This window comes from Pan paniscus, chromosome 14 (assembly GCF_029289425.2).
Source record: "Pan paniscus chromosome 14, NHGRI_mPanPan1-v2.0_pri, whole genome shotgun sequence".
Taxonomy (NCBI): domain Eukaryota; kingdom Metazoa; phylum Chordata; class Mammalia; order Primates; family Hominidae; genus Pan; species Pan paniscus.
The window spans coordinates 35,346,997-35,372,614 of record NC_073263.2 but is presented as its reverse complement, the minus strand read 5'-3'; the positions used below and the strand labels follow the sequence as shown (position 1 = coordinate 35,372,614).

The 25,618-nt window shown below is 41.4% G+C and overlaps 1 protein-coding gene across 4 annotated transcripts in view; it reads left to right on the top strand.

Moving 5' to 3' along the window:
* DCLK1 (doublecortin like kinase 1) overlaps positions 1 to 25,618 on the top strand; it is a 354,866-nt gene that overhangs the window by 282,937 nt on the left and 46,311 nt on the right. For all 4 annotated transcript variants that reach the window (XM_034936574.4, XM_034936575.4, XM_003826878.5 and 1 more), the window contains 5 exons: positions 1,514 to 1,598; positions 4,576 to 4,684; positions 12,407 to 12,464; positions 12,959 to 13,078; positions 17,961 to 18,107. In XM_034936574.4, the coding sequence (XP_034792465.1) occupies positions 1,514 to 1,598; positions 4,576 to 4,684; positions 12,407 to 12,464; positions 12,959 to 13,078; positions 17,961 to 18,107 (519 nt within the window). The remainder of the gene's footprint in view (positions 1 to 1,513; positions 1,599 to 4,575; positions 4,685 to 12,406; positions 12,465 to 12,958; positions 13,079 to 17,960; positions 18,108 to 25,618) is intronic.

Below are 25,618 nucleotides of genomic sequence, written 5' to 3'. Positions count from 1 at the left end.
TATGACAAATGTGTGCTGCTGGTTACAAAAGATAGAAAAGCAGCTCAAGTCACCAGGCTTACTGAGGGGGGATTTTTATAGTATTGGAAAATAATGGGCACATTACACAAACTGTGTAGTATTCAGGGGTATACAAAGGTCATCTCTCAACTTTTAGCCTGTTCTGTAGAAAAGCAGGTGTACTATTGCTATTACTTTAACTTTCATCCCAATGGTGTCAACTGTGAGCTTTGATGAACCTGACCAATGGGACATGCTCATCTTAGTCACACCCAGGAAAACGTTCTGTGATGTTTGACTTAGATGGCTCTGCAGTGACTTAGGCAGCATTTCCCCAACTCTATTAATCTTTTTAATGAAAACTAAAATCTTTGAATCTCCTATGCAGGATACTGTAGACCATAATGAAATTACATCAAACCTCTTTCCTCCTACTTTGTACATACTTTAAGGCTGAATGGGTTGGGGAGGAGGTTGAAGGGAAACAGGTAAGCAGAGGAAAAATAGGTCAGCTTTGCTTCTCGCCACCTCTTCATTATTAATTCAACTACAGATGCTCTTTCCCTTCTCTCTGCTCCACAGACAGCCAGCACCATGAGCCAATGCCGCCCGCCCCCTCACCGCCTCCTGCTCCCATCAGGCCATCCAAGTGGATAAACCCAGGGAAACAGAAGGAAGATCTTTTAGGACAAGCTGTGTTCACTATTTAGAAATAGCATTGAAATGTGCAAATTGTTTTCTCAGGAAATAGATGCAGAGATGGAAACATTCATTGTTAAAGTACTGCCCCATAGCCAATCATAATATTAAATATTTGGTACTGTTTTTTCCTCTGAGCTCTCTCATACAGTTGTTACCCTGTTTGCTTTCATGGATCTTGGGTCAAAATCAAACAAAATTACAAGGCCTAGGCTTTTATTGTTGTCTTTACTTCAGACTTATTATGTAACGTTTAACAAACCAATAACCTACTCAGTGCTTATGTTTTGATCTCAAGATGGAAATGACAACCCCACTCTTTAACCTTTCTCCTAAAGTTGTGGTAAGGTGGAGCATTTAATTTTTTTAAGGATATTTTATAAAAACAAACTGAAGAGAAATGTTTTCTATCAGAAAAATAGAAATAATAGTGGATGGGATCAGTATGGTGCCACATTTGAGGGCCATTTGCCGATAGTCTGTGGAAGAGTGAGGTGAGATGCCTGGACTCTGCCAAACCCAAACAGCGAGCTAAAGGACCCTGATTTTGAGCAAAAGGAATAAGAAGTCACGGAACATTCAAGTTCACAATAACCAGCTTGATCCTGTTATCACAGTCTATTCTTGGTTAATAGGGAGAGAAGGAGATGTGGCCCCAGTTGAATATGCTGAAGGCGTCTTTTTCCAAGTGTTAAGATCAAATCCTCCCTAGCATGGGCAAAGTTTTCTCCTGAGATTCTGGGCTGGGCATGGTCCCTGGAAACTTAGGCATTCTGACCCAGTTTTTGAATTACTGGTTTCTGTTCCCCTACAGAGCTCTCAGCATGGCGGCTCCTCTACGTCACTTGCGTCCACCAAAGTCTGCAGCTCGATGGATGAGAACGACGGCCCTGGAGAAGGTGATGAGCTTGGGACTTGGTATCTGAGGAGGCAGAGGATGGGTTGGCTAAATTTACTCCAAGAAACTGTGGCTTCTCAAGCGGAATGACATGGACAAGGCTGAGCAGCTCCTGAGGGTCAATCAGAAGGGGATAGGGTTGAATATGGTGCCCACCAGGGATTGGTATCTGCTCTGTGAGAATGGGAAGGGGAAGTTGGCCCATTTCGGAGACATTTCCCATCCTCTGAGGGTATATGTATCCTAAGAAGGCCAGCTATTGCCTGCTTTGGAAATAAGAGGGGATCGCTGGGATTGTGGCTGCTTTTGTTTTCCCAAACTCTGTTCACTTTTAGTGTTACTTTAAGTGAACAAAGGCCAAATTTAAAGACAATTTATTCTTTTGACTGTTGTAGTCTCACAGATGTACTCTAAATTAAGTGAACTCAATACATGAAATATGGTTTTACAAAAAGAATTGGTGGAAATTGCAAAAATATCCTTGAGGTAATTCACTGCAGAATGTCTCTGTGATGTGGTCAAATGATCAGGATTCCAGAAATGACTTTTTCACTAACTCACTGGATTGTTTTGGACAAGCATTTTCAACTCTCTGCATCTTAGTTCCTCTCCTATGAAATGGAGATTGTGAATCACACCTATTTCCTTCCTGAAGGCTGTTACCAGGTTCAAATCAACTGTGGGGAAGTATTTGGAAAAGATAAAAGTGATACCATCAAGCCACTGTTAAGGAATCTGCTTCTCTTACTTGTTTTAAATGATATGATTTAATTTTTTTTCCCGAAAAAAGTACCCTTTGGGAAGTGCTTTTATTATATTAAGTGAAATATGTGATTTACAGTATAATTATTTTCTGACTACAATGCAACATCAGAATTTTTTGTATTTCCAGAAATATGAAATTCAGCCACATAGAAGTCTCTTTTGTTCCAAAGTGTTTTGTATCCTTTGAATGAAATGAAATGGTTCTTGATTTAAGCCTTTGGCTAAGCCTTTCTTTTCTTTTCTTTTTTTTTTTTTTTTTTTTTTTTTTTGAGATGGAGTCTTGCTCTGTCTCTCAGGCTAGAGTGCAATGACACTATCTCAGCTCACTGCAACCTCCACCTCCCAGGTTCAAGCAATTCTCCTGCCTCAGCCTCCTGAGTAGCTGGGATTACAGGCGTCTGCCACCATGCCCAGCTAATTTTTGTATTTTTAGTAGAAATGGGATTTTTCCATCTTGGGCAGGCTGGTCTCAAACTCCTGGTCTCAAGTGATCCACCTGCCTCGGCCTCCCAAAGTGCTAGGATTACAGGCATGAGCCACCACACCCAGCCTGGCTTAGCCTTCTTAACCAAAAGTGAGAAAAGGTACCTTTTATGAATAGTCAAGGAAAAAAAATCCCAAGCCACGTGCTTTGAATGGGTGTCTCAGTGAATGCTCCCACCGGAAGGCAGAATGGAAGTACCTTCTTCCATTTCCCACCTGCAGGGTCACACTTGTACCCAACAGCCAAGGAGGGTTCCTTTCTTAGCCACATAGTAAAGAGCCTTAAGATTGTGTCATCTGGGAGCTGTTTTGTAAATTTGGGAGCTGTTTTGTAAATTTGGGTGCTTTGCAGTAGACAAAACTCCCCTGGCTGAGTCCTTCAAACAGAGGCAAAATTGTGGCTTCTTTAGAGGGGTGAGATGGGGTTAGGGGGATTGGCTGCAGCCCTCACTTTATTCTAGAGACCACCTAGATGGCTTCTAGCAGGGTAAGAGGGAAATGTCACCTATAAAGGGGTGAAGAGGCTGTACCAATGCCAAGGACAAAAGTAGCAGCAGCAAATGTCCTACATTTGTTCAACACTTTCCAGAAATTTCATCCCCTCTAGAATTCAGATTGATGCCAACTGAGCATCATCATAAATCGAGAAGAAAGGCCCTCATGCAGATATCTGATGATTATGAGTCTCCAACAATACAGAGCAAGCATGAATACAAAAACTACTAAGAAAGCCCATTCACCACCTAAAGTTTTATTTTGAGGAGAGATGTTTAGTCTCAGTTTATGACGAAAGGTCGGAAGAGGAGTGCATTTAGAAAACACACCAGGGTTCCATCACATTTTGCATTCAGGTTGCCTGAGGGAGAGCTGGGATTTATCACTTTAAAACATGTACATTTTAGAGCCCAGCTATAAAAGACTTTTTACACCCTTAAGATGTTAAAGGTTATTCAGTATATTTACGTGACCTAACTGTGGCTTATTTAGTTTTATGGCCTTAGATATTTAAAGCATTATTAGGCATTTGTAAAATATTTCAAAATGCATTTTCAGGGGGAAAATGTGTTGTGTTAGTGGCACTAACATAATTGAAACTACAAAACTGTTCCATTCACAGACATAATAGATAGTGTAGTTTTAACTCAACATCTGCTATGCAGATTGCTGGTGAGAACATTTGTCTAAAGTCTGCTCGTTGATACCGAGGACGGGTGGCCATCAGTGCTTAGTTCATGAGGAATTTTACGGAGATTTCCATTTCAGGATGTAGTAAAACTAAGTGTCCAAACAGCAGGCAATTTTCATGCTTGTACAGTGTCAAGCAGCCCAGAGTCCCTTGCGAACTGCAGTTGCCTCCTGCGCCATACATGGGAATGCTATTTTTCTATACACAGTGGGTATTCAGTAAAGACTATTGATCAAATTGGCATGAAGTAAAAGGAGCAAAGCTTCCTCCTGAGAATCCCTATGGCATCAGAAAACTCAAGTTTCTCTTATATAGGTGGGAGTGGACCCCTTACGTTTCTTTTTATTTTAGCATTTGTCTTAGTAAAAACTGTTGAGTATATACAATGTCAGCAAGGGTGGGGAGGCAGTTGCCTCACTGTACAGAGAATGACATATTGATTCTGAATCCATTCCTGTCAATTAGATGATACTTTTAAATGTTTCCTTGTGCAACATCTGTGTTCCCTTTTCAACCAATAAAAAAGTATTAATGATTCTTTCAGAAGTGTCGGAGGAAGGCTTCCAGATTCCAGCTACAATAACAGAACGATATAAAGTCGGAAGAACAATAGGAGATGGAAATTTTGCTGTTGTCAAGGAATGTGTAGAAAGGTGAGAAGGATATCATTTGCATCAAACCTTAAAGGTTACATTTGGCGTTATGTTTTCCAAGATTGTGTCTCTATTTCCAGTCTGTGGCACATATGGAATAAGTTAATGTCTCAACCCCAAATGCAAAAGAATTTTTTGCAAAAGAAAGACCCATCTAACAACAGATTTGAAAAATGTAGTGATAACCTGGGGACAATCTATAAATTAAAGACCTTGATTTTTTAAAATGTACTCAGAGAGACGTTGCCAGCTCTTTCAGGTAAGCCTTTTTATTGTTGTTAAAAACCATATTGAATAGTTTTTCTCACACACTTTTTATGACATTTTGTAGAGGTCAGAAAGTTCTTGTGAGAGTTTATGTCTGTAATGCATACTAGCATAGGATGAAATACATACACGATCATCTTGAAAAGCTTTAAAATGCATATGTATTGACCCCAACAGAAGTGGTATTTAATACATTAAGACGTATTAAAATGAATGAACCCGGTACTCTGTGGGCCAAAAGGAAGGGTTTATCCTGAGGTTCTAGATACCTAATGGAGGACGTTAGCTGGTGGCTACTAGATGGAAAAGTGACAACTGATAAAGTTACAACCCAGCTACGGGGGCCTCAAGCCCTCCACTCGGTATCAGATTTGGGTTTCTTTTCCTGAGCAGCTGCTTGCTTTAGGGGAGCTGGTCAGCCTGCAGCTTCTCCTCAGGGCTGGCGGGCAGAATACTGCAAAGTTGGGGGAACTTGCCTCATTCCTTGAGGGACTGTGTCCTCTGGCTTTCTGGGGGCTGGCCTGGGGGGTACACACTTCCCTGTCACTTTTCTTTGCCCGCAGTGGGGCTGGACACCCTGCCCATTCTTAATCCTCCGAGAATCACGCTCCTAAACTCCACTCAGAGAGGACGACTGAGGAGAGAAGACAGATGAGAAGGCTTTGGCCTGGAAGATCTAGACCTTGCCTCCTCTACGGGCTTTGACTTAGAAGCACAGGTTCCTGCCATATCAGAGCTGGCAGTCTCTACAGGGCCCCACATCTCATGAGGGTTCTTCATTTGGCCAATAGTCACTTATGTGCTCCTGGCACCCCTTGCGGCTCTTTGGAAGATGCTTCCCCAGCTCAGGTAGCAGAGTCCTCCTTATCGACCTTTGTGCAGAGGATCTCAAACCTTGTTCTACTCCAACACGTCAGCAAGGCTAGGATATTCCCAACGAGGACAGAGACCCAGCTGAGCAGCCACTGTGCATCCAGGAGGGGCACGAGTCATAGGGAGCTTGAAAAATCTGTGAGTTGATGCTGCCAGGCCACCGTTCTCCTCTCTCCCTCTCATTCCCCCACCTCACCACGAAGCTTGGCCATTTGGCACATTTGTGCCAAACATGGAAAATGTCCATTGCATTCCTGGGCCTCACACTTCCCAAAGCAGGAGCAACCTCATTTTGCTGAGCATAAACTATCTACAAAGTCCTTAATTTATGACATTTCATTTAATTAACACAATACTTTCATAATATCAGTATTGTTGTCTCCACGTTATAGATAGAAAACATGGACATGTTAAGCGCCCAAGGTCAGTCAGGTAAGAAGTACTTAGCAAGACATAGGTCCGAGCCCAGCTCCAAAAACCACACTTTTAACCACTTTACTCCACTAATAAGGAGCCTCCCATAAGACTCTGGCTTAGCTGAGCCAAAATCACACACGTTCCCTTTGGCCCTGTACAAATAAGACTAATTAATTTGGGAAAGCCATTCCTATGGTAATGGATAGAAGCGTGCATGCAAATAAATGTGTGCTTATATAATTTTATATTTCATTGATGCTTTTACTGATAGTAAATCTGGCTTTTTTTGGCTTTATTTCTACTGTAGCAGAAAACCCCATTTCTAGCAGATTGCCATGCCCCTGAGCTGTGGGGTGTCTGGTGATTTGCCAGCATCCATCATCTGTTAAGTCTGACATGGTGGCATGTGCTGTTTCTCCTAGCTAGTTCTTGGATTGGGCTGGTGTCTTGGTCCAACAGGACTGGCCTTCTCACAATAGAAATTTCCCATTTCTCCATCCAGAATCAATTTGTTTCTTTCTAACTTGGATTGTGTTTGTTTTGCATGAGTTCACATCTTGGGTCTCACTGTATGAAACTTCAGAACCTAAACACCAGATTGCTCCATGAAGTTAGTATTCGGCTCCTGCTGAACGAGGACATATGGCATGTGCCCTCTGTCCCCAGAGGTATCAGAAAACATTCTTCTAATATTTTCCAGAGGTCCAAGAAAATAAAAAGCGAGCTAAGAATGTTGTGAATGGCACACATTGCTTGCGGGTACATTCTGCTGTGTTTGGAAGGATGAATATGTATTACCAAGGGTGAATATGCCTCTCCTCTGCTAATCATATCCTGTCACAGGCAAGATTTGTCTACAACAATGGACACAATAACGATGTCTTTCTGTGGTCCTGTTCCGGCATAGTCTTTGGCAGCTAGGTCCATTTAGATTTCTGCCCATGCTCCAGGAGTAACTTCTTGAGTGGCCTCTGGGGTACCTGGGACATGCTAAAGGAAGTTAGTGGACTGTGACTTCAGCTGGAAGAGACATGCTCTACTTTGAAGCTGTTTTGTGGAGCATTTTGAGGCCCCATAGCAAACTCAAAGAGCAGAAAAGCTCTAATGAGCGGTCAGAGCATAAGTAGAGGGCGTGATGTGAAATGCCTTTCATCCCTAACTTTCCTGGCTCCCTGTGGACTAACAACTACGCGAGCCAAGGGTGGGGGTGATATAGTCATGAGCAGGGATGGTGCCCCCGGTGGCTCTTGGTCGTCTTCCCCACCTGCACTGCTGGCATTGCTTAGTGATATAGGCACCAGAGCTGAATTAAAATCCTTGCTGTGGATGCTTCTGTCTCTCCCACCGGCACCTATAAGCCTGAGGATGTGTGCAGCCAAGCTGCTGGCTCTAGCAATGAACATAAGCAGGCTCAAACCCAGCAGAACAAGCAGAGATCTTAGGGTCACCAAAATGCATTGCTTCCACCTAGAAAATCTTCAAAATTCTCAATAACCTCAACAAAGCGACCATGTGTCTATAGTTTGAAAGCATTTCCATCAGAACTGGAATTTGGAGGATGCCTTGTGCTGAAGCTTAGATCACTGCTCTTGGCTAGTGGATTACTGTTCTTCCTTCTTTCCTTCCTGAGGAGCCTCTGGCTCCTGAGAGCCATGGGGCCCTTGTCAAATTCAAAATCAAATTCCACTTGGGAGCTGTCTGACAAGACACTGTGGAATGCCTCAGTTCTCTGCTCTCTGCTCTTGGCAGTTATCTCTTTATGGAGGAGGCTGAGATTGGGCTTTGTTAGGATTACTTGGTAAACGGTGTGTTACTAACTCCTTTTTGCTAGTGTTGAGGGTGGTATTCCTGTCATTGTGCTAACTGCCACCATCCTCTGGAGTTTCCACAATATATGCAGAGCACCTCCTAGTTCAGGCTTATGCTGGGCACTTCTGGGGTTACAGAGAGAGACAAGACACAGCCCCATACAGAGAACTTTACCCACAAACAAGGATTACCAGAAATTCAATGAATGCTATGGGAGAGGAATGCTTGGGAGCTGCTTTTCCTTCTCCATATACTCTTTTTCTAAATCCTTCAAAACATAGCAAACAATGGCAACAAGAGAAACCATGTCAGCTTAGAGCATCCCAATCTTTGCTAGCCATTTCCACACCACCACCTTTTTTTGACACAGGGTCTTGCTGTGTCACCCAGGCTGGAGTGCAGTGGCAAGATCATAGCTCATTGCAGTCTCAAAGTTCTGGGCTCAAGTGATCCATTCTCCTGCCTTGGCCTCCTGAATAGCTAGGAGTATAGGTGCACACCACCATGCCTTGCTAATTTTTTTGTTTTTATTTTTTGTAGATGGGTCTCACTATGTGGCCCAGGCTGGTCTCAAACTCTTGATCTCAAGTGATCCTCCTGCCTCGGCCTCTCAAAATGCTGGGATGACAGGTGTGAACCACCATGCCTGGCCCATTTCTTTTTTTGACAAGCATTCTGCTACACTCCCTGGGTGAGGGGTGCAGTGGGCAGAAGACTGGCCTGAGTGGGGAATCACTCAGTTAAACAAGACAGCTGTCTCCAAACCATTTTTAGCACAAACACCAAAAGTTGGATTTAATTAAAGTTTGTAAAATTTGAAAATTTCCCTCTAGTAGTTTGGGTTCTAACCTTGGGTCACACTTAATAAGAAGGCAACCTTACAAATTGATTTCCCTTAGTCAAGGAGGAAGACAAAGTTTTCTGTTGCTGCTGTTTTTGTTGTGGCAAAGAGGGTTCTGTAAAAGGTCAAGAACATAATTTCAAAAACAAGCAAGCAAACGGCCTGTATTCACCTCACCAGTAATCAGTCAGGTCATCTAGTATTCTTCTCAGTACGCTCAAACGTAGACACCTTAAAGACAAGGATCAGGTCTCGTTCCCCTCTGAATCCACCAAAGAGCCCTGCGTCCCACTGCTGAATAATTACACAGGCACAGCAGTCCTCAGAGTTCGAGGTATGCAGGAAGGCGAATTCATTACATAAGATTCGATTTCTTGCCAAGTGTTTTCACTTAAAGCAGACACTTATATTCTTATTCTTATGACACACATTTAGTCTCCTAACACCTGTTTTCAGGCACACTTTCCAGACTAGCTACTTTCCTATAAACCTGTGATTCTAGGAATTAATTTTTATTATGTGGCTTTTATTATGGATTTTATTATGTGGCTTTGTAGTTTGGCCCTCAGGGAATCAAAAAAGAAAAGGTGCAACATTAATTTGGTGGTCCTCTGTGGAGCTCATTGTCTGCTATGAAATATGAGTAGATGTAATGGAAGGTTTAATCCTATTACGAAAGGTTGTATAGTGGAAATCCACAAGGTCTTTGTTCCTAGTAAGCCCTAGGTTTGCTGCCCTCTTCCCCTCAGCTGTAGGCTCAGGACAGAACCTGCTTCCTTGGCCTGCTGGGAGCCAACACACCCTCTGGCTCACTGGGGATCCTGCTTCTTGTCTGGCTGGCTGTAAAGGGGGTTCAGCCCTCCTGTGCTCTACACCAGCCCTGAGGATTGAATGCTTTAAAATTACTCCTTCAAGGGAAAAGAGCATCAAATGGCAAACATGGGGAAATCACCAAGCTAAGAAACCACTTTCTCTTCTGACCAGCACGGTCCTGTCCATCCATCCCCTTTGTGGAGGTGGTGAAGGGAACGGCAGCTTTTATTTTTCAGTCTCACAAACATCCCTTCTTGCTCTCTGGCCTTGCCTGGGATTGCTGATGGTTACCCAGGCAGGCAGTGCAATGGTCTAGATTCCCTGCCATCCAATGGGACATGTTAAGCCAGATAGGAAATTGCTCATGTATTCCAACCTGAGATTTGCTTTATCATAATTTTTTAGTAATTTATGAAAAGCAGAATCCAGAAACACTTGAGCTTTTAGTTTTCCTCTTAAGTATTTCCAAGTTTGTAGACAAACTCTACAGGAGCCTCTTAAGAAGAAGCTACTTAGAGGGACCCTGTGGTCTTATAGGATATAGAGCTTCTACAATGAAGAATCTCTTCACACGTGAATCATTTCACTTTCTCATTTTCTCATTTATGTTTGCTCTTACATTTTAAATTTCTCTGTCACCCAGGCTGGAGTGCAGTGGCATGATCTCGGCTCACTGCAGCCTTCACCTCCTGGGCTCAAGCAATCTTCCTGCCTCAGCCTCCCAAGTAGCTGGGATTACAGGCACGCAACACCATGCCTGGCTAATTTTTGTATTTTTTTTTAGTAGAGTCAGGGTTTCACCATGTTTACCAGGCTGGTCTCGAACTCCTGACCTCAAGTGATCTGCCCACCTTGGCCTCCCAAAGTGCTGGGATTATAGGCATGAGCCACTGCCCCAACCCACGTTTTAAATTTCTAATGTTAAATATTTGGTTTACACTGCAGTGCCTTCTCCTCCTCTACCCTACAGTCTTGCTGGTGGTCTAGTGTTTATGTGGGAACATCTAGCACACCAAGCCCTGCATTTAGCCACAGCCTGGCTCACACCCCATCATGGCCTCTCTGCCCAGCCATGGCAGAGTCTTTGTTGAAAGATCAACAGAGACAGTGGCAGGGGCATCCTTGGGTTTCTAGTGCATTCCCTTCCTGAGTGAAAACTATAGGAATTCCTCTGGACAGCCGCATATCTCCAGGAGGGGAGCCCCGAAGCAAAGGGTTTACCTTCTACCACCTGAACCCCAAAGCCCTCTAGTGAGGAAAAGAGGCTTCGAAGTCATCATCTTGTGATTTTATTCAGCAGATAGAATCATAATTCAGTGTTCACTGTTTTTTGAGGCCGGCACCATGAAAAAGCCTGGAAGTGTCATGGAAGAAGCATTTTTAGAAGTAAATGACATGAAAAATTTCTAGAATGCCCTCAAAACACATTAACGCCTGGCTTCTTGATTCACTTAGAGGCAAATCATTTTCTTGCTATAACCATATAACCAGGAAATCCCACTTAATTCACCATACTGAAGATTTTAAAGTCCTATTTTAAAAGCATGTTCTTAATTAACCTCATTACTATTTGTGTCCATTGGATCCACAAAATTGGCTTTTATCTATAGGTAAAAAGCTAGGCTCTCTCGATTTCATACCAGAAATAAAACAGCAATGCTTGTGAAATCGTGGTTTACTATGATTATGAAGTATGCATTGTGCCCTTTAATAACAGACGTGTTCTTGTGTTTGTCACTACAGTTTCTTAGCAATGTTAGCACAAATTAGGAAGCTGTTTAAAGGTAGCGATACGACTAAATCCTTCCTCCTACACCTATCACAGAGGAGGGGCGGCGTTCACTGTGCTATGCAGGGAGCAGGGGCCTGGAGAACTCAGAGTCCAATTTTAAAGCTGCCATGTGGCTTTGGGAAGTGAGTGGATTTCCACTGTCACCTTCATTTTCTTTCAATGAAATGAGACAGCCCATAAAAGGGCCCAGGGGTCCCAGGGAGCTCTGAAATAGATTTTATCCCTTTCTTTACACCTTGACCATATCATCTATGAGTTCTCCAGCAGAACTCACACAGGCTCTCACACTGAACTGAGGTCTAAAGAGCGTGGAGTGCTTTCTCTAGAGTCTTCAGTGTAATTGCATGAACATTCAGAAAACTGTCATAGGTGCCCTGGGTGGATAGAGAACCTCAGGAGAGACTTGAGGAAAGGGGAAGGGCGGAAACTCATCTCTGCTTTAGGCCACTGCTACATCACTTCGGAGGGAAGGGGAGGGAAGAGTAACCTGGCAGCAGGAGGAGCTAAGACACACTAGCAATGCTAGTGTTTTCTTTTGTTTTGAGAGCAGGAGTGGAAGTTTATTAGAAAGTTTTCCAACAGTAAGAAAAGGAAGGAAAGTAAACTTGGAAGAGGGACAAGTGGGCAATTCGAGGAACAAAGTGCGAGTGCTAGTGTTTTTATTACAAGTATGGCAACATAAACAGCCCAAGATTTCTCTATGCCAGCAGACTTACTGTCCTTACACTTGGTCAGTCCATCAACATTTACATATTTATTTGTTTTTTTTAAAAAAAGGAAAGGAAATCCTTTCACAAAATATTTACAACATGATGCAAGATCTATGGGGTAGGAAATTGATCCCTGACAAAATAATTCAATAGATTTGAAGTTAAGTTTTATTTTAAAAACATGAACTTTCTCTTTGCAGATCGACTGCTAGAGAGTATGCTCTGAAAATTATCAAGAAAAGCAAATGTCGAGGCAAAGTATGTATAAAATTTGTTCTTATGAGATAGAGTGTTCAAGAGGTCAAAAGAAACACAAAGATCACTCCCAAACAAATACAAGTTCACCCTAAGGGTTGAATTTTGGTGGAATAGAATGTTATACACTTACTAGAATATAACTTTATGTATATCCCTGGGATAAAAGTTATTTGGAATGATTAGATATGACTTCTCTTCCTTTTCTTTTTGTTTGTTTACTCTCTTCCCTTCTTCATGTGATCTAAGTTTCATCCCATTCTTTGCTATGAAACTGTAGTTATCATGATTGGTTCTGAATTTACAAGCATTATGTAAAGACCTCCATAGCTATTGGCAATTCTAGGCTATATCTGAATATCAGAATATAAGACAGGCTCATTACATTTTACCAAAATGCATCTCTCTTGACCCTTACATAGTATAGTTGTACTCATTTGAGTTAGCCCTCCACATGTTTTATGGAAGCTGATGAAGATAACTTTTCCTTTGGATAGGAGCACATGATCCAGAATGAAGTGTCTATTTTAAGAAGAGTGAAGCATCCCAATATCGTTCTTCTGATTGAGGAGATGGATGTGCCAACTGAACTGTATCTTGTCATGGAATTAGTAAAGGTGTGTATTTTGGAAAGAAAGTAAGTCTTTATTGATGGCACCGCACTTGCCTATATTCTAGAGCTCTTTCCCTTATTTTCTCCCATCAGTATTCAGGTTCTCATTTCTGTACATTGGCCCAGTGATTAGGAATGTTCACAGGAGAACGGTACACAAGGGCTCAAGTTCCAGCCTTGGCACAAAGAGGCCCATGACTTTGGGTCTACCTCTTTATGTCTCACTTTCAACATATGTAAAGTGAGAATACTGATAATACCTGCTTAATGGTGTTATTTTGGGGATGAAGAGATGGCTTCCACCAGTTTGTGTGACACACAAAGTATTAGGTACCAATACAATTGTTGTAATGGAAAATCATTCACTTTTCCATGAACTATATCCAAAGGTACCAGCCATCTTGTAAAAACAAGCTTTAAACTTTTAGTCACCAACATAATGGGAAAATAGCGCTGTCCTAATAATGATGTGAATAGTGTGAATAGTGTATTGACTTTCAGTGAATGTCATAATCTCATCCTGTCACATAATATTACCTTCTTATTCTATGAAAACATAGACTATGGGGATAGCCAATTGTTGATCATGGTTGAATGGAGATGAAAGGTCTCTTACCTGTTCTCTCTCCTTCCATACATTTGACATTTTCGGGAAGTAGAAGTTTTAAAAAATGGCATGCTTCATTTTCATGAAGCTGTTGTGTTCTCAAGTCTTTTCTAGTATATTCATCAAACTGAACGTGTAAGTAATGTCTACCTTAGTTGGAGAATGTTGTAATTGGTTGCACCGCCTTCTGCATCAGCTGTGAGCACCGCCAGGGGGCGCCTCAGGCTCCCAGGGCATGTTTGGAATCCCCACACTGCTGACTTGAATGTGAGGTTTTCTCTTTTAAAAATTCAAGACGAGGAAAGCATTTAGTAAGCTAATCTGTGATGATATGAAAAATGTTCATTCTAGGGTCTTTAAGTTTTTGTTATTTAGAATTGCTTCACCTTAGACATATCGGCATTTTTTTTTAACTTAGTGGTTATTTGTATTTATAGGTGAAATTTATTTTTAGTCTACTTCAAATTAGGACTTCTTTCTTTCTTTCTTTCTTTCTTTCTTTCTTTCCTTTCTTTCTTTCTTTCTTCCTTTCTTTCTTTCTTTCTTTCTTTCTTTCTTTCTTTCTTTCTTTCTTTCCTTTCTTTCTTTCTTTCTTTCTTTCTTTTTCTTTCTTTCTTTTTTTTTGAGATGGAGTTTTGCTCTTGCTGCCCAGGCTGGAATGCAATGGCACGATCTCGGCTCACCGCAACCTCTGCCTCCTGGGTTCAAGCAATTCTCCTGCCTCAGCCTCCCTAGTAGCTGGGATTACAGGCATGTGCCACCACGCCTGGCTAATTTTGTATTTTTAGTAGAGATGGGATTTCTCCATGTTGGTCAGGCTGGTCTCGAACTCCCAACCTCAGGTGATCCGCCCACCTCGGCCTCCCAAAGTGCTGGGATTACAGGCATGAGCCACCGTGCCCGGCCAGACTTGTTTCTTTCAAAGAATGGGAGCCTTTTTGTAGTAACAACGGTATTGTCATGTTTGAGGCTGAGGGAGGTAAAAATGTTAAACTGAAAATCCAATAAAGAAAAGTCGGCTGGGCACAGTGTCTCATGGGCCAGGTGCAGTGACTCACACCTGTAATCCCAGCATTTTGGGAGGCCGAGGTGGGCAGATCACAAGGTCAAGAGATTGAGACCATCCTGGCCAACATGGTGAAACCCCGTCTCTACTAAAAATACAAAAAAATTAGCCGGGCATGGTGGCAGGCGCCTGTAATCCCAGCTACTTGGGAGGCTGAGGCAGGAGAATCGCTTGAACCCGGGAGGTGGTGGTTGCAGTGAGCCAAGATCGCACCATTGCACTCTAGCCTGGGCAAAAAGAGCGAAACTCTGTCTCAAAAAAAAAATAAAAAAGAAAAGTCGATTTCATTTGAATAAAGAAAAAATATGAAGATTTTCCCGTTGGTGCTTTATTATTAAATTATCTTTTTACCAACATTGTAAATTATACTTTCCCCAGTACCAAGGAGTCTTTTTACAACAATGTTAATTTTTAAACTAACAACTTCAAGCCATTCTGTTGCCCTTCTATGTGCTGTTAGAATTTGATTACCCCCGGTTATTATTGACTTACCCCCACTGTTGGCTGATTTTTGGAGTGCTGAGACTAAATGAAATTTCAAGATGGCAAAGGCTCAGGCACTCTGAACGCATTTGGTGAGAAATCTTAGTCTGTCAATCGTGTGCTTGGTTAGGCGACTATGGTAAGGTCCTCGTTGCACTTAACTGCCTTTGTGAATTCTCTCTACATCACCAAGATACCCTAGAAAGGCCATAGAAGGTCTCCATAGCCCAGCGCTGGGACCCTCAATTGTGCTGCAAGACCATACCCTTCGATTTAATCTCACCCAGAATGCCCTGAGGACAGCTCGAGAAGCTTCCCAGGGAAGTGAAGGCCAGCCCCAGGCTTGACTTGAAAGACTCCCAGGACTTTTCCACTGAGACATGTGGGTGGGGTATGCTTCTCAAACCCTCAGGGCCCAGGGATGTCCCAAAGAATGCCTGAAGCTCTCAGACAAACAAGGCTCGTGTTCCGGACGGCAGTGGATCAGCAGTTAATGAGAATGAAATTCCATACTCATCAGGCACAGGACTTTAGCCTTCTGCCTCCAGAGGCGGTGCACACGCAGGCTGCCTATGTGTTCAGAGGAAGGCAGGCCTCGTGGAGGAGCTGGGCCTGCAGCTGGGCCCCGAGAGAGCAACGGGAGTTAGAAAACTGAAGGGGAGGGGATGGGACACTTCAGGAAGGGCGCTGTCATGAGGACAGGCTTGAGGACAGAGATCTTGGCCTGTTTGGATGGCTAGGGAAGAAATATCCTGGAGTGTGAGGGTCACTATGTTAAGTAGTGGCAAGACAGGAAATTAAACAGAGTGGAATGAAGGTTGGGGCAGAATATAGAAAGCCTCCTCCTTTCGGCTGTGGGAAAAGAATGGTGATTTCTTGAAGAGAGAAAGAAAATAGCGACATAATGTGTGGGAAGGTAGCAGTCGGTGTGCAGGATGCTTTGGATAAAGAGCTCACGGAGGGAAGCAGAACGGATTGTGAGACCACATGACAACAACCCAGGGATGAGGCAACAGGAGCGTTTGGCGGAGTAGGAAGGCCCAGATGGCTGCGAAGGAAAAACGTGTCCAAGAAAGGACCGATAAGACCTGTTGACTGCATCGTTGAGGACAAAGAAGAAAGGAGCCAGGTGCAGTGGCTCACGCATGTAATCCCAGCATTTTGGGAGGCCAAGGCAGGAAGATCACTTGAGGCCAGGAGTTGGAGACCAGCCTGGGCAAAAAAGTGAAGCCCCATTTCTACAAAAAAAATAATAACAATTAGCCAAGCATGATGGCCTGCTCCTGTGGTTCCCGCTACTCTGGAGGCTGAGACAGGAGGATCACTTGAGCCCAGGAGTCTGAGGCTGCAGTGAGCCACGATTGTGCTACTGCACTCCAGCCTGGGTGACAAAGCAAGACCTTGTCTCTTATTAAAAAGGACATTACAAGATGCCAGGAGCCCAGATAACTGGGACTGGTGGAATCTTTGCAGGGTCTCCATATACAGCCACACATGCCCTGTGGTGGAACTCCAGGGGTGCTGTTCACATAGACCACGGTGACTGTCCCACCTCCTCAAGTGGTACAGAGACAACCTGAAAACCTGTGTGTAGCAGCCTTCCCTTTGAGAGAAGCAGAAAGTTGGAAAAACTCTTCGCTTTGAAAAAAAAAATTTGTGTGGTTAGCTTGAGAACCGTTGCAGCTTGGGGGACAGTGAGAGAAGTCTCCAGAGTGGAGACTGTACAGGGGCACAAAGGGCCCAGGCCCGAGAGGCAGATTTGAAAATCATCAGCCTACAGGGGCTATCTTTTTGCTTTAGCTATTTTAAAAAGAAAACTGAGTTCCTTAGCGCATTAGGTAACAGACGATCACAGTTGGTTACTGTGCATAGCGGTTTGGTACACTGTAGGCAAGCATGATGCACATATTGATAGTAAATCAGACCCCAATTCTCTGAAAGGATTTTTGAATAAATGGAACTTAGGTTGGAACTTAAAAATCATTCCATTTTACCAAAAAGCAATATATTTAAAAAGGAACAAAGGAAACAAAAGTTCAGATGAATAACAGTCCTAGAAAACTTTCTTTGAGATTTCCCCCCCTTCCTCCCTCCTTTTCTCACTCAGCTTTGAAATGAAGTTTCTGGTCTTTTTCTCTGTTCCTTACAAAGGAGCACAATATTGAAAAAGAAAACACTATGCCCACTCTCAGAGAGCTAAATCTAGTGTATGAAGGGGATTGTGTGTGCGTGTGTGTGTGTGTGTGTGTGCATCCTAATAATTTCACTAGGCAGTAGAACATTTTCAGTGTGCAGTTTGCAGTATTACCTGTTCCTCACTGGAGGAGGTGAAGGATTATGAATTTGAACTGTGGCTGGCAGTCAATGTGAGGCAGGTAGCACATGCCACTGGGATCTTCACGTGTCACAGTCCTCTGCCCTGGAGATCCAGCTGCATCTCCTCGTCCCCTAGCTGGGATCTGTGGAAATGGCCATGTGTCTGGTGGTGGAGAATCCTCACGCTGCCCCTTTCTTTGAGCTCTGGGGGAAATGCCACTGGCTTTTGTAGTGGGTGGAGAAATCACCATTCAGCCTTCGAGCCTTTGAAAGGAAAGTAGCAGGAAAAGCCTTTAGGAACCCAAAGATTCCACATCCATTCTTCCTGTCCTTTGGGGTTTGTCAGTGGCCTCTACAGGTGGCCCCACTGGCCCGTCTGTTAATGTGCTGCTCCACCTTCTGTTCTCTTCTCAGGGGGGAGACCTTTTTGATGCCATTACTTCCACTAACAAATACACCGAGAGAGACGCCAGTGGGATGCTGTACAACCTAGCCAGCGCCATCAAATACCTGCATAGCCTGAACATCGTCCACCGTGATATCAAGCCAGAGAACCTGCTGGTAAGAGGAATTCCACCTACAGGGCATCCTGAGTTCCAAGCACTCATGAAGGAATATGAATATTTCTTTTTTCTTTTCTTTCTTTTTTTAAAAATTTACCTGAAAGGTTAATTTCCAGTTAGCCTTCAGGATCTAGTTGGAAACTAGCCTTTTAGGTTGATCTAGATGAGTTAATGCGCCCTTAAGAACACCTGATTTATTAGCAAACAAAAACCAGGCACAAGAATGGGAATTGAACTCGCGAAGGGTAGGGCTGTATTGAACACCTTGGGCTAGGACAAGATAGCGACAAGTTACACAGACACAAATGTCATTTATCTTAGGCACTTTTATGTTAGAAAGTTTTTACTTGCCAGTTGGGGCAACATAGTGAGACCCCCATCTCTACAAAAAAAAATTTTTTTTTTAATTAGCCGGACATTGTAGTGTGTGCCTGTAGTCCCAGCTACTCAGGAGGCTGAGGTTGCTGGAGGATCGCTTGAGCCCAGGAGGTGAAGGCTGCAGTGAGCTGTGATCACACTACTGCACTCCAGTCTGGGTGACAGAGTGAGACCCTGTCTTGAAAGAAAGAGAGAGAGAAGAGAAAGAAAAGAAAAGAAAAGTAAAAAGAAGTTTTTACTTGGGGAAAAAAAAAGGAAGCCCTTTTAGATTTTTTGGAGTCTCCCAACTTTACAGCTCAATAATATGATCCAAAACCTAAAAGAAAAAAAAATTATAATTGGTTTTTAAGACTCTAGCCCCTTAGCATAAAAACAATTTTGAAAAAGACTAATTTTTAAAAACGGAGACATCCTTCCCCCAAGGTTACACTATTTGGTTTGCTTTTCATGTACTCTACATCTCTGGGGAAACCTTGAGAGATCTCCACAAAAGCAAATGGGGGTCCTTCCTCACCCAGTTATTAAGGGGAATACATAGGAAAAAAAGAGGAGGTAGAGACTAAGTATGGGGTGCTTCACTGGGAAATATGGGAGTAATATAAATGTTGCTGGCTCTTCAGGCTGGAATTTTAATGAAATATATTTCATTTCTATATACTGTGCATATATATATATATACACATATATTTATATATATATCTTTTCCCAAAGATGCTAGTTCTTCTTTTACTTTCATTATCCACCCCTGAGCATCATGTATAAATATATGAGTTCTGTTACTTTGCCCGTCTCTTCAGAAATCTGGGAAAAGAGGATTCTCTTTCTAAAGTAGTGTTTCTCCAGGGTGGTCTAAAGACTCCCTGAATCAAAATTATTCCCAGATGCCTGTTAAAAATGCAAATTTCTGGGCCTAGATGCAGCCCTTCCAAATCAGAATCCAGTGACTGATGACAGCTTGCAGAAATCCACAAGGCAGCCACCTCCCCCAGGTAACCCGCATACACACTCAAGTCTAAAAGCAGATGAGCCACCCAACTCCCATGACACAAATAAAAGCTAGTAAGATCCGCCATGATGGAGAACCATCTATGTGCTTGGCCCTGTGCTAACGTCTTTACAGTCATTATCTCGTTTCGCCCTCACAGCAACCACATTGGGTAAGTTCTATTACTGTCTCATTTCATAGGTAAGGAACATGGGTACCTAGAAGTTAAATGACCTGCCCACGGTTGTCACAGCTCTTAAGTAGAAGAGCCAAGGTCTCAACCTAATTCTGACTTCCAGAGCCTTAGCTCTTACCACTACACTACAGTAAGCTCTGCATTAAGGAGAGGTTAACTGAGTACTTGCTATGTGTCAGGTACTGTGCCAGGGAACAAGAGAGACACGTGTCTTCATGAAGTTGACGCTGAAGCAGAACAGCTAAGCATTCAAGAAATAAATATTCACACAATTAGTTAATTGCAATTATGCTGGTAATCTTGTAGCTACTGGCTAATAAAAGGCAGCCGAGGTCAAGTGACTGAGCCCTGACTTAATTGCACCTTAAATTCCTCATCTTCACAGTAGCCTAAACATTCTCTTCTGCATAGTTGCCTCCATCAACTGCAGCAATTTTCTCTCATCTGCACTCATTTTTCCTGTGTCTTGAATTATGTAGGATTGTCTCATGGGAATGAACTTACAACTGGGCTTTTGTTTAAAAACTTCTCTAAGCTCCCAAACTTCAGCGACTGAAAATTAAAGTTTCATTTTCTTTCCTTTTTGCTTTTGCTGCTCAGTTTTGTGTACCCATTGTTCACTTACTCCTCGCTGAAGTGTTATCTATTTCTGTAAATGCCATAAGTGATTACATTGGAGTGCACTTTTACTAAAATTACAGTTTATGTGATACTTCTAATGTATTATGCTCATTCAAATATATTTTACTTTAAATTACCGCAAAAGAAAAAAAATGTTCTCTCCTTTCTTTTTCCCTTCTCTTCTAATTTAAGAAGCTGAACTATATAGAGAAACAATTGCAGTCATTTATAATGTAGTTTTAAAATATCTATATGAAAAACTAACTAGATTTTATTCTCTTTTACAGTGATTTCTGATGGTAGGGATTAGGGGTTGGTGAATTTTGCAGGGATAAATCTATTATAGGATAAAATAGTTCAAATAAGTTTAGCAAAACTTAACACAACTTATTCTGTCCTGGTTTAACAAAACTAGGATGATGTCACTAATTGCACATGAGACCACTGTTGATTTCACATTCTATTGAGAGTTGTGGAAATAAGAGAACCATCACAGAAGGTAGACCCTCACACACCCAGGATTTATAGTCAGATGGACAAAAGTTCAAAACCAAACGGTTCACTCTCCCACTGCCTGGTCTTATGACCTTGAGGAAGGTACCTCCTTCAAGCCTTTATCTTTAAGGGGATTTGATGAAGATAACATAACTATTAATTTCCTTTTGAAAATTTCCCCTTTCTTTGTAATTAAAAATGAAATTAAAGTATTCCTTAAAATAAAACTGCCTAACGATAATATATGTAGTGAAAATCACTTTTTAACCCTTTTTTTTTTTTGATATTGCTTTAGAAATTTTATTATTCACCCATGCATGGATTTGCCACCTCATGGCAAAATGTAAAGCTATAGACTATTTTTTGAAAATGTTATAATAAAGTTAATATAAAGATTTGGAATCCATTTACTTATTATAGGGAAACTTATCAAATACATAAAAAGACCTCACAGCATACTTTGTTTTACTACGTTATAAAAGGCCTTCTAAATTGTAAGACTGACAACAAGATTTTTGTTAGCTAAGTGTTAGATTAATATTTGTTATAACTAGCAAAGTATTTTTAATACATATCTAATTCAGCTATAGATTTCATTGTACACAGTATAATTGTGTATTAGAACTTTTAGCGTTTTTTATTTTTAATTCTTACAGAACAGCATAAAAATGTAGCCTGGTCTTAAGGATCTGTATTGATTGTATGAATGATTTATTTAACTCTAGTGTTTGGTTGGGTTAAAGTATTTTGATGAGAAAATATGATTTGACTTACAGGGATGTTTTCAGCCACATTTTAGGTGAAAACTGGGCACTGACCCAATAAAAAATACCCCTTATAAATTTATTATTGTATTTAACTAAAGTTTTTCCCCCCAAATTGATCATGCCCATGATTTTATTTGGTTCTTGTTGCTTTACTGGTTGTCGTGCCTGGTACTTAATAATTGTATGGACAGGTGGACGTCAGAGTGGATGAGCGGAGTGAGTGAGTGAATGAGTGATACTTCTATGAACAGAGGACAGAGCTGCCTGGCAAGCCCAAAACATTCCCAACTGGCCTGTTAGATGGAGTTCTCACACTGGCCTCAGTGTAAACTTCACTGAGCAGTGGGAGAAAGTATGATGCTTCTCCAGATGGGCTTAGGCATGGGACCACTGTGTATGTATGCGTGTATGTGTGTATGTGTATATGTATGTGTGTATGCATGCCATGATAGTTCATGACTAAAGGAACTTTTTGCTTAATTAAAAAAAAAAAAATTAATACCTTCAGTTTACACAAGTCACCACTAGATGGCAAGCTTGTACCCTTAGCAATAAAAACCATCAGTAGCAGCTTGTGTTTCTTTCAGGGACCTGGGCAGGTCTTTCAAAAATGTGTACACAGATGCCTCCTCCTTATGAAAATTAAATCTTTACTAACAAAACTATAACTCACATCACTCGTTTTTATTAGATTCCAGAAACAAACACAGTCGTTTTCTTCAAATATAAACATTCAAAAATCTTTTCCCTCCCAAAGTCCCCAAGACCCTGTAGGAGAAAAACGGCCTCTCCTTGGCTAGAAACTCTGTGTTCAAGTGTTTGTGCCTGCTCCCAGCTGCCCATCAAAATGACATGTGCAACTCATGGTCCTTGTTTTCACGCAGTGGATTATATCTAGCAATAAGCTAGTCCTGTTCCACCCAAGTGACGATGACAGGTTGTGCTCCAGCTCTTCCTAGTTTTCAATTCCATGCTCACAAGATAACATATTTCCTTCACCTTAATCCCATGACTCTTAATTCCCCAAATAAATCCATTTGGTGATAGGATAGCTAACTGCACTGGTGGACAAGATGAGTGCCACAGAGAGAATGGGTCTAGAGGTCATGGACAAAAACACAGAACTTGAGCCCTCAGAGTGTATTGACTAATGGATTGGAGGTTACCCAAAGGAAGGGAGCCAGTGATCTTCTGTGAGTCTGGCCCCAATCCTGCCCTATTCATCATTACCAGTGACTTCAAATGAAGATGAATTATACCAATGACAGAAGTGAAATCCAAAAATATTTTTGGCTCTATAAAGGTCCAAAACTGGTAAGAAGAAATTAAACAAGAGATAAACATAAATCCCTAGAGACTAAGTTAGTTTTGATGTAGTTGTGTTATTGTCAATTTCAGAAACAGTAATGGAATACTTGGCCTGACTGCCGGTCAAAAGGCTATTAGTTGACCTGGAGAAAGCTGTTCGTTCAGTGTGAGTCTCAGTATGACAAGCCTGCTAAAAATATTCATATGCCCTTAGACTTCTTTCCCTGAAAGAGTCAGGAGAGTCCTTGGTGTGGCTTACCATGTTACCCCTTATGGTAATACTCTGAACACATTCTGTCTGGGCCTGGGGTTGACCCAGAGAAGGGATGTACCACTTGGGGCATGGTGATTCTCATCAAATATAGGAAAGGCTGCCACATGGAAGACGGGATAACTTTCTTGTACTGTATATGACAGCATGGAACTAAAATTAAAGAGAAGATATTAGTGGGCAAGAGATTTAGGGTTAACTTTAGAAAAACTTTTTAATAATCTAATTTCTTTGAAATTTAAATGTCCTTTATTACTGGTAGCTTGTAGTCATTGTAAGTGTCCGGGCAGAAACTGAACGATCCTTTTTTTGGGGGTGTTTAGAAAAAAAATTCTACTCTCTGAATTTGCATGGAAGTTGAGGGAAAATAGAAGACACAACATTTTCCCAAAGCATTATTTAGTACCGTAATTGGCCAGTTACTGTACTAAGTGTTTACTGGGCCTCTTGTTCAAAGACCTGTGATTTCATCAGGGAGATGAGGACAGGAAGGAAAAGGTATCCCTTTAAGAAGACATTGATTTTCACCTTGTGTCACCTTGGTGGGTCTGTGTTTGTCTAATTCACTGCTCCTTTCTGCTGTCATTAAGAGATGACACTCATTTCTTTCTAAAATGACACAGCCTTATCAGACTAGCAAAAATTAAAAATAACATACAATGATGGCAAAGTTAAGAGGATAACAGTTATCTCTTATGTGTTGGTGGGAGAGTCACTTGGTGGAACCTGTCAGAGAGGCAATTTGGTAATATATAACCAAAACCTTCAATAACATGTGTGCCTTGTGACCAAGTAATTCTACCTCTAGAAATGTAACCTAAGAGGAAGAAACTGGATATGTAGCTATCCAGAGGGATGTTCATGTCAGGGTTTTGCAGTATGGGGAAAAAAAACCCAAACGGTATATATGGAGATAAGTTATCTCAGGGCACTGATGAATTAAATAGTGGCACAATGGTGGTTAGACCACCAGCAGTGGCAGGACATCCTGGTTAGACTCTTGGACTCAGACATATCTGAGTTTAAGTTCTGGCCCTGCCACTTATTTGCTGTGTAACACTGGGTAAATTACTTTACATCTTCGAATCTCAATTTTCTCATCCGCAAAATATGAGTAAGAGTGCTAAATTAATAGGGCTGTTATGAAGATCAAATGGGCCAAAATGCACATGAAGTCTTCATCACGATGCCTGGTATGTCCTGTGTGTGCAATAAATGACAGTGGTAATAGTAACTGTTGGGATTACTAATATGGTGCTATATGGAATATCCCGCAGCCACTGAGAGTAATTGTATAGATATATGCGATTCACTTCGGAAAACATTCAGGATATGTTGTTCAATGGAAAAAGAAGGATAGGAAAGAGAGAAAGAAAGCTCTGGAAGTCCATGTCCCAAAATATGAACGGTGTTTATTTCTGAGTGTCAAGATTATGGGTGAGTTTAGTTCCTTTTCATCTATAGTGATCATTTTCCTACTATGACATATTGGATAATAATTGTGTGACAGAAATGTAATAACATTTTTTAAAATTGCAGTGGCATTGAGTTCCCACAGTTTTGGCAAAATCCTGGGATGTATAATTCCTAACAGAATCCGGAATGTGCATGTTTTGTGTATCTCGCTGCAGCTGCATAGAACTCCTTTTAAGATAGTTTCATGACTATTTTAAATTGAGGGTGAGAATCAGGTTTCCTGGAGATTCCGTTCACTTCTCCATCTTCCCAGATATCTCCAGTGTAATATTGAAGAGCAATTTTACTTTTTCGTTTAATTACCTCTCTTCTGATTTACTCCTTTCTGACATCTGCACAGCATTCATTGTTTTTATTATTTCATTTAATTTTTGATTTCATAAATATTTTACATGTAGGTATAAATTTTTTTATTATGTTTTTCCAGGAGATTTAATTCAAAAGTACATGGGCTATAAAATGCATTCTACAAAATAACTCCCTGCTTAAATGTTGTTATATTTCATTTCTGAAAGATTAAAGGTTTAAATTTAAGCCATTTTCCTCAGAAAGCATCATAAAGGCCATATACCGTAGCAGGAGGAAAATCAATGTCTTTTAAAAGGGATACCGTATATGTTAAAAAGTAAATTGACGTTTTTTCATGGCTTTGTCAATTTCATGCCACTGTTGTTCAATTCTATTTGGTGAAATAATTTTTAGTACCTACTGAGCTCCTCTGTGAAATAGTTTTCAGTGGTTACTAATAATTCATTAGCCAGTGTTTCATCAGGGTTACCCTTGGATTCGTAGAAACACTGAGAATTACGTTTGTTCCAACACATCTGTTATATTAGTCAGCTTTTAGTGCCATATTATGGGAATCTCAGAAACCTTTTGACTGGGTTCAGGTTATCTGTGAATTTTCATATTATTTTATGGCCACCGGCTGCATTTTATGACTATATATTAAATGTTTTATTTTTTCAAATAACTTTTCCAAATGGTCTCAGTTTCCCATCCAAGGGAAATC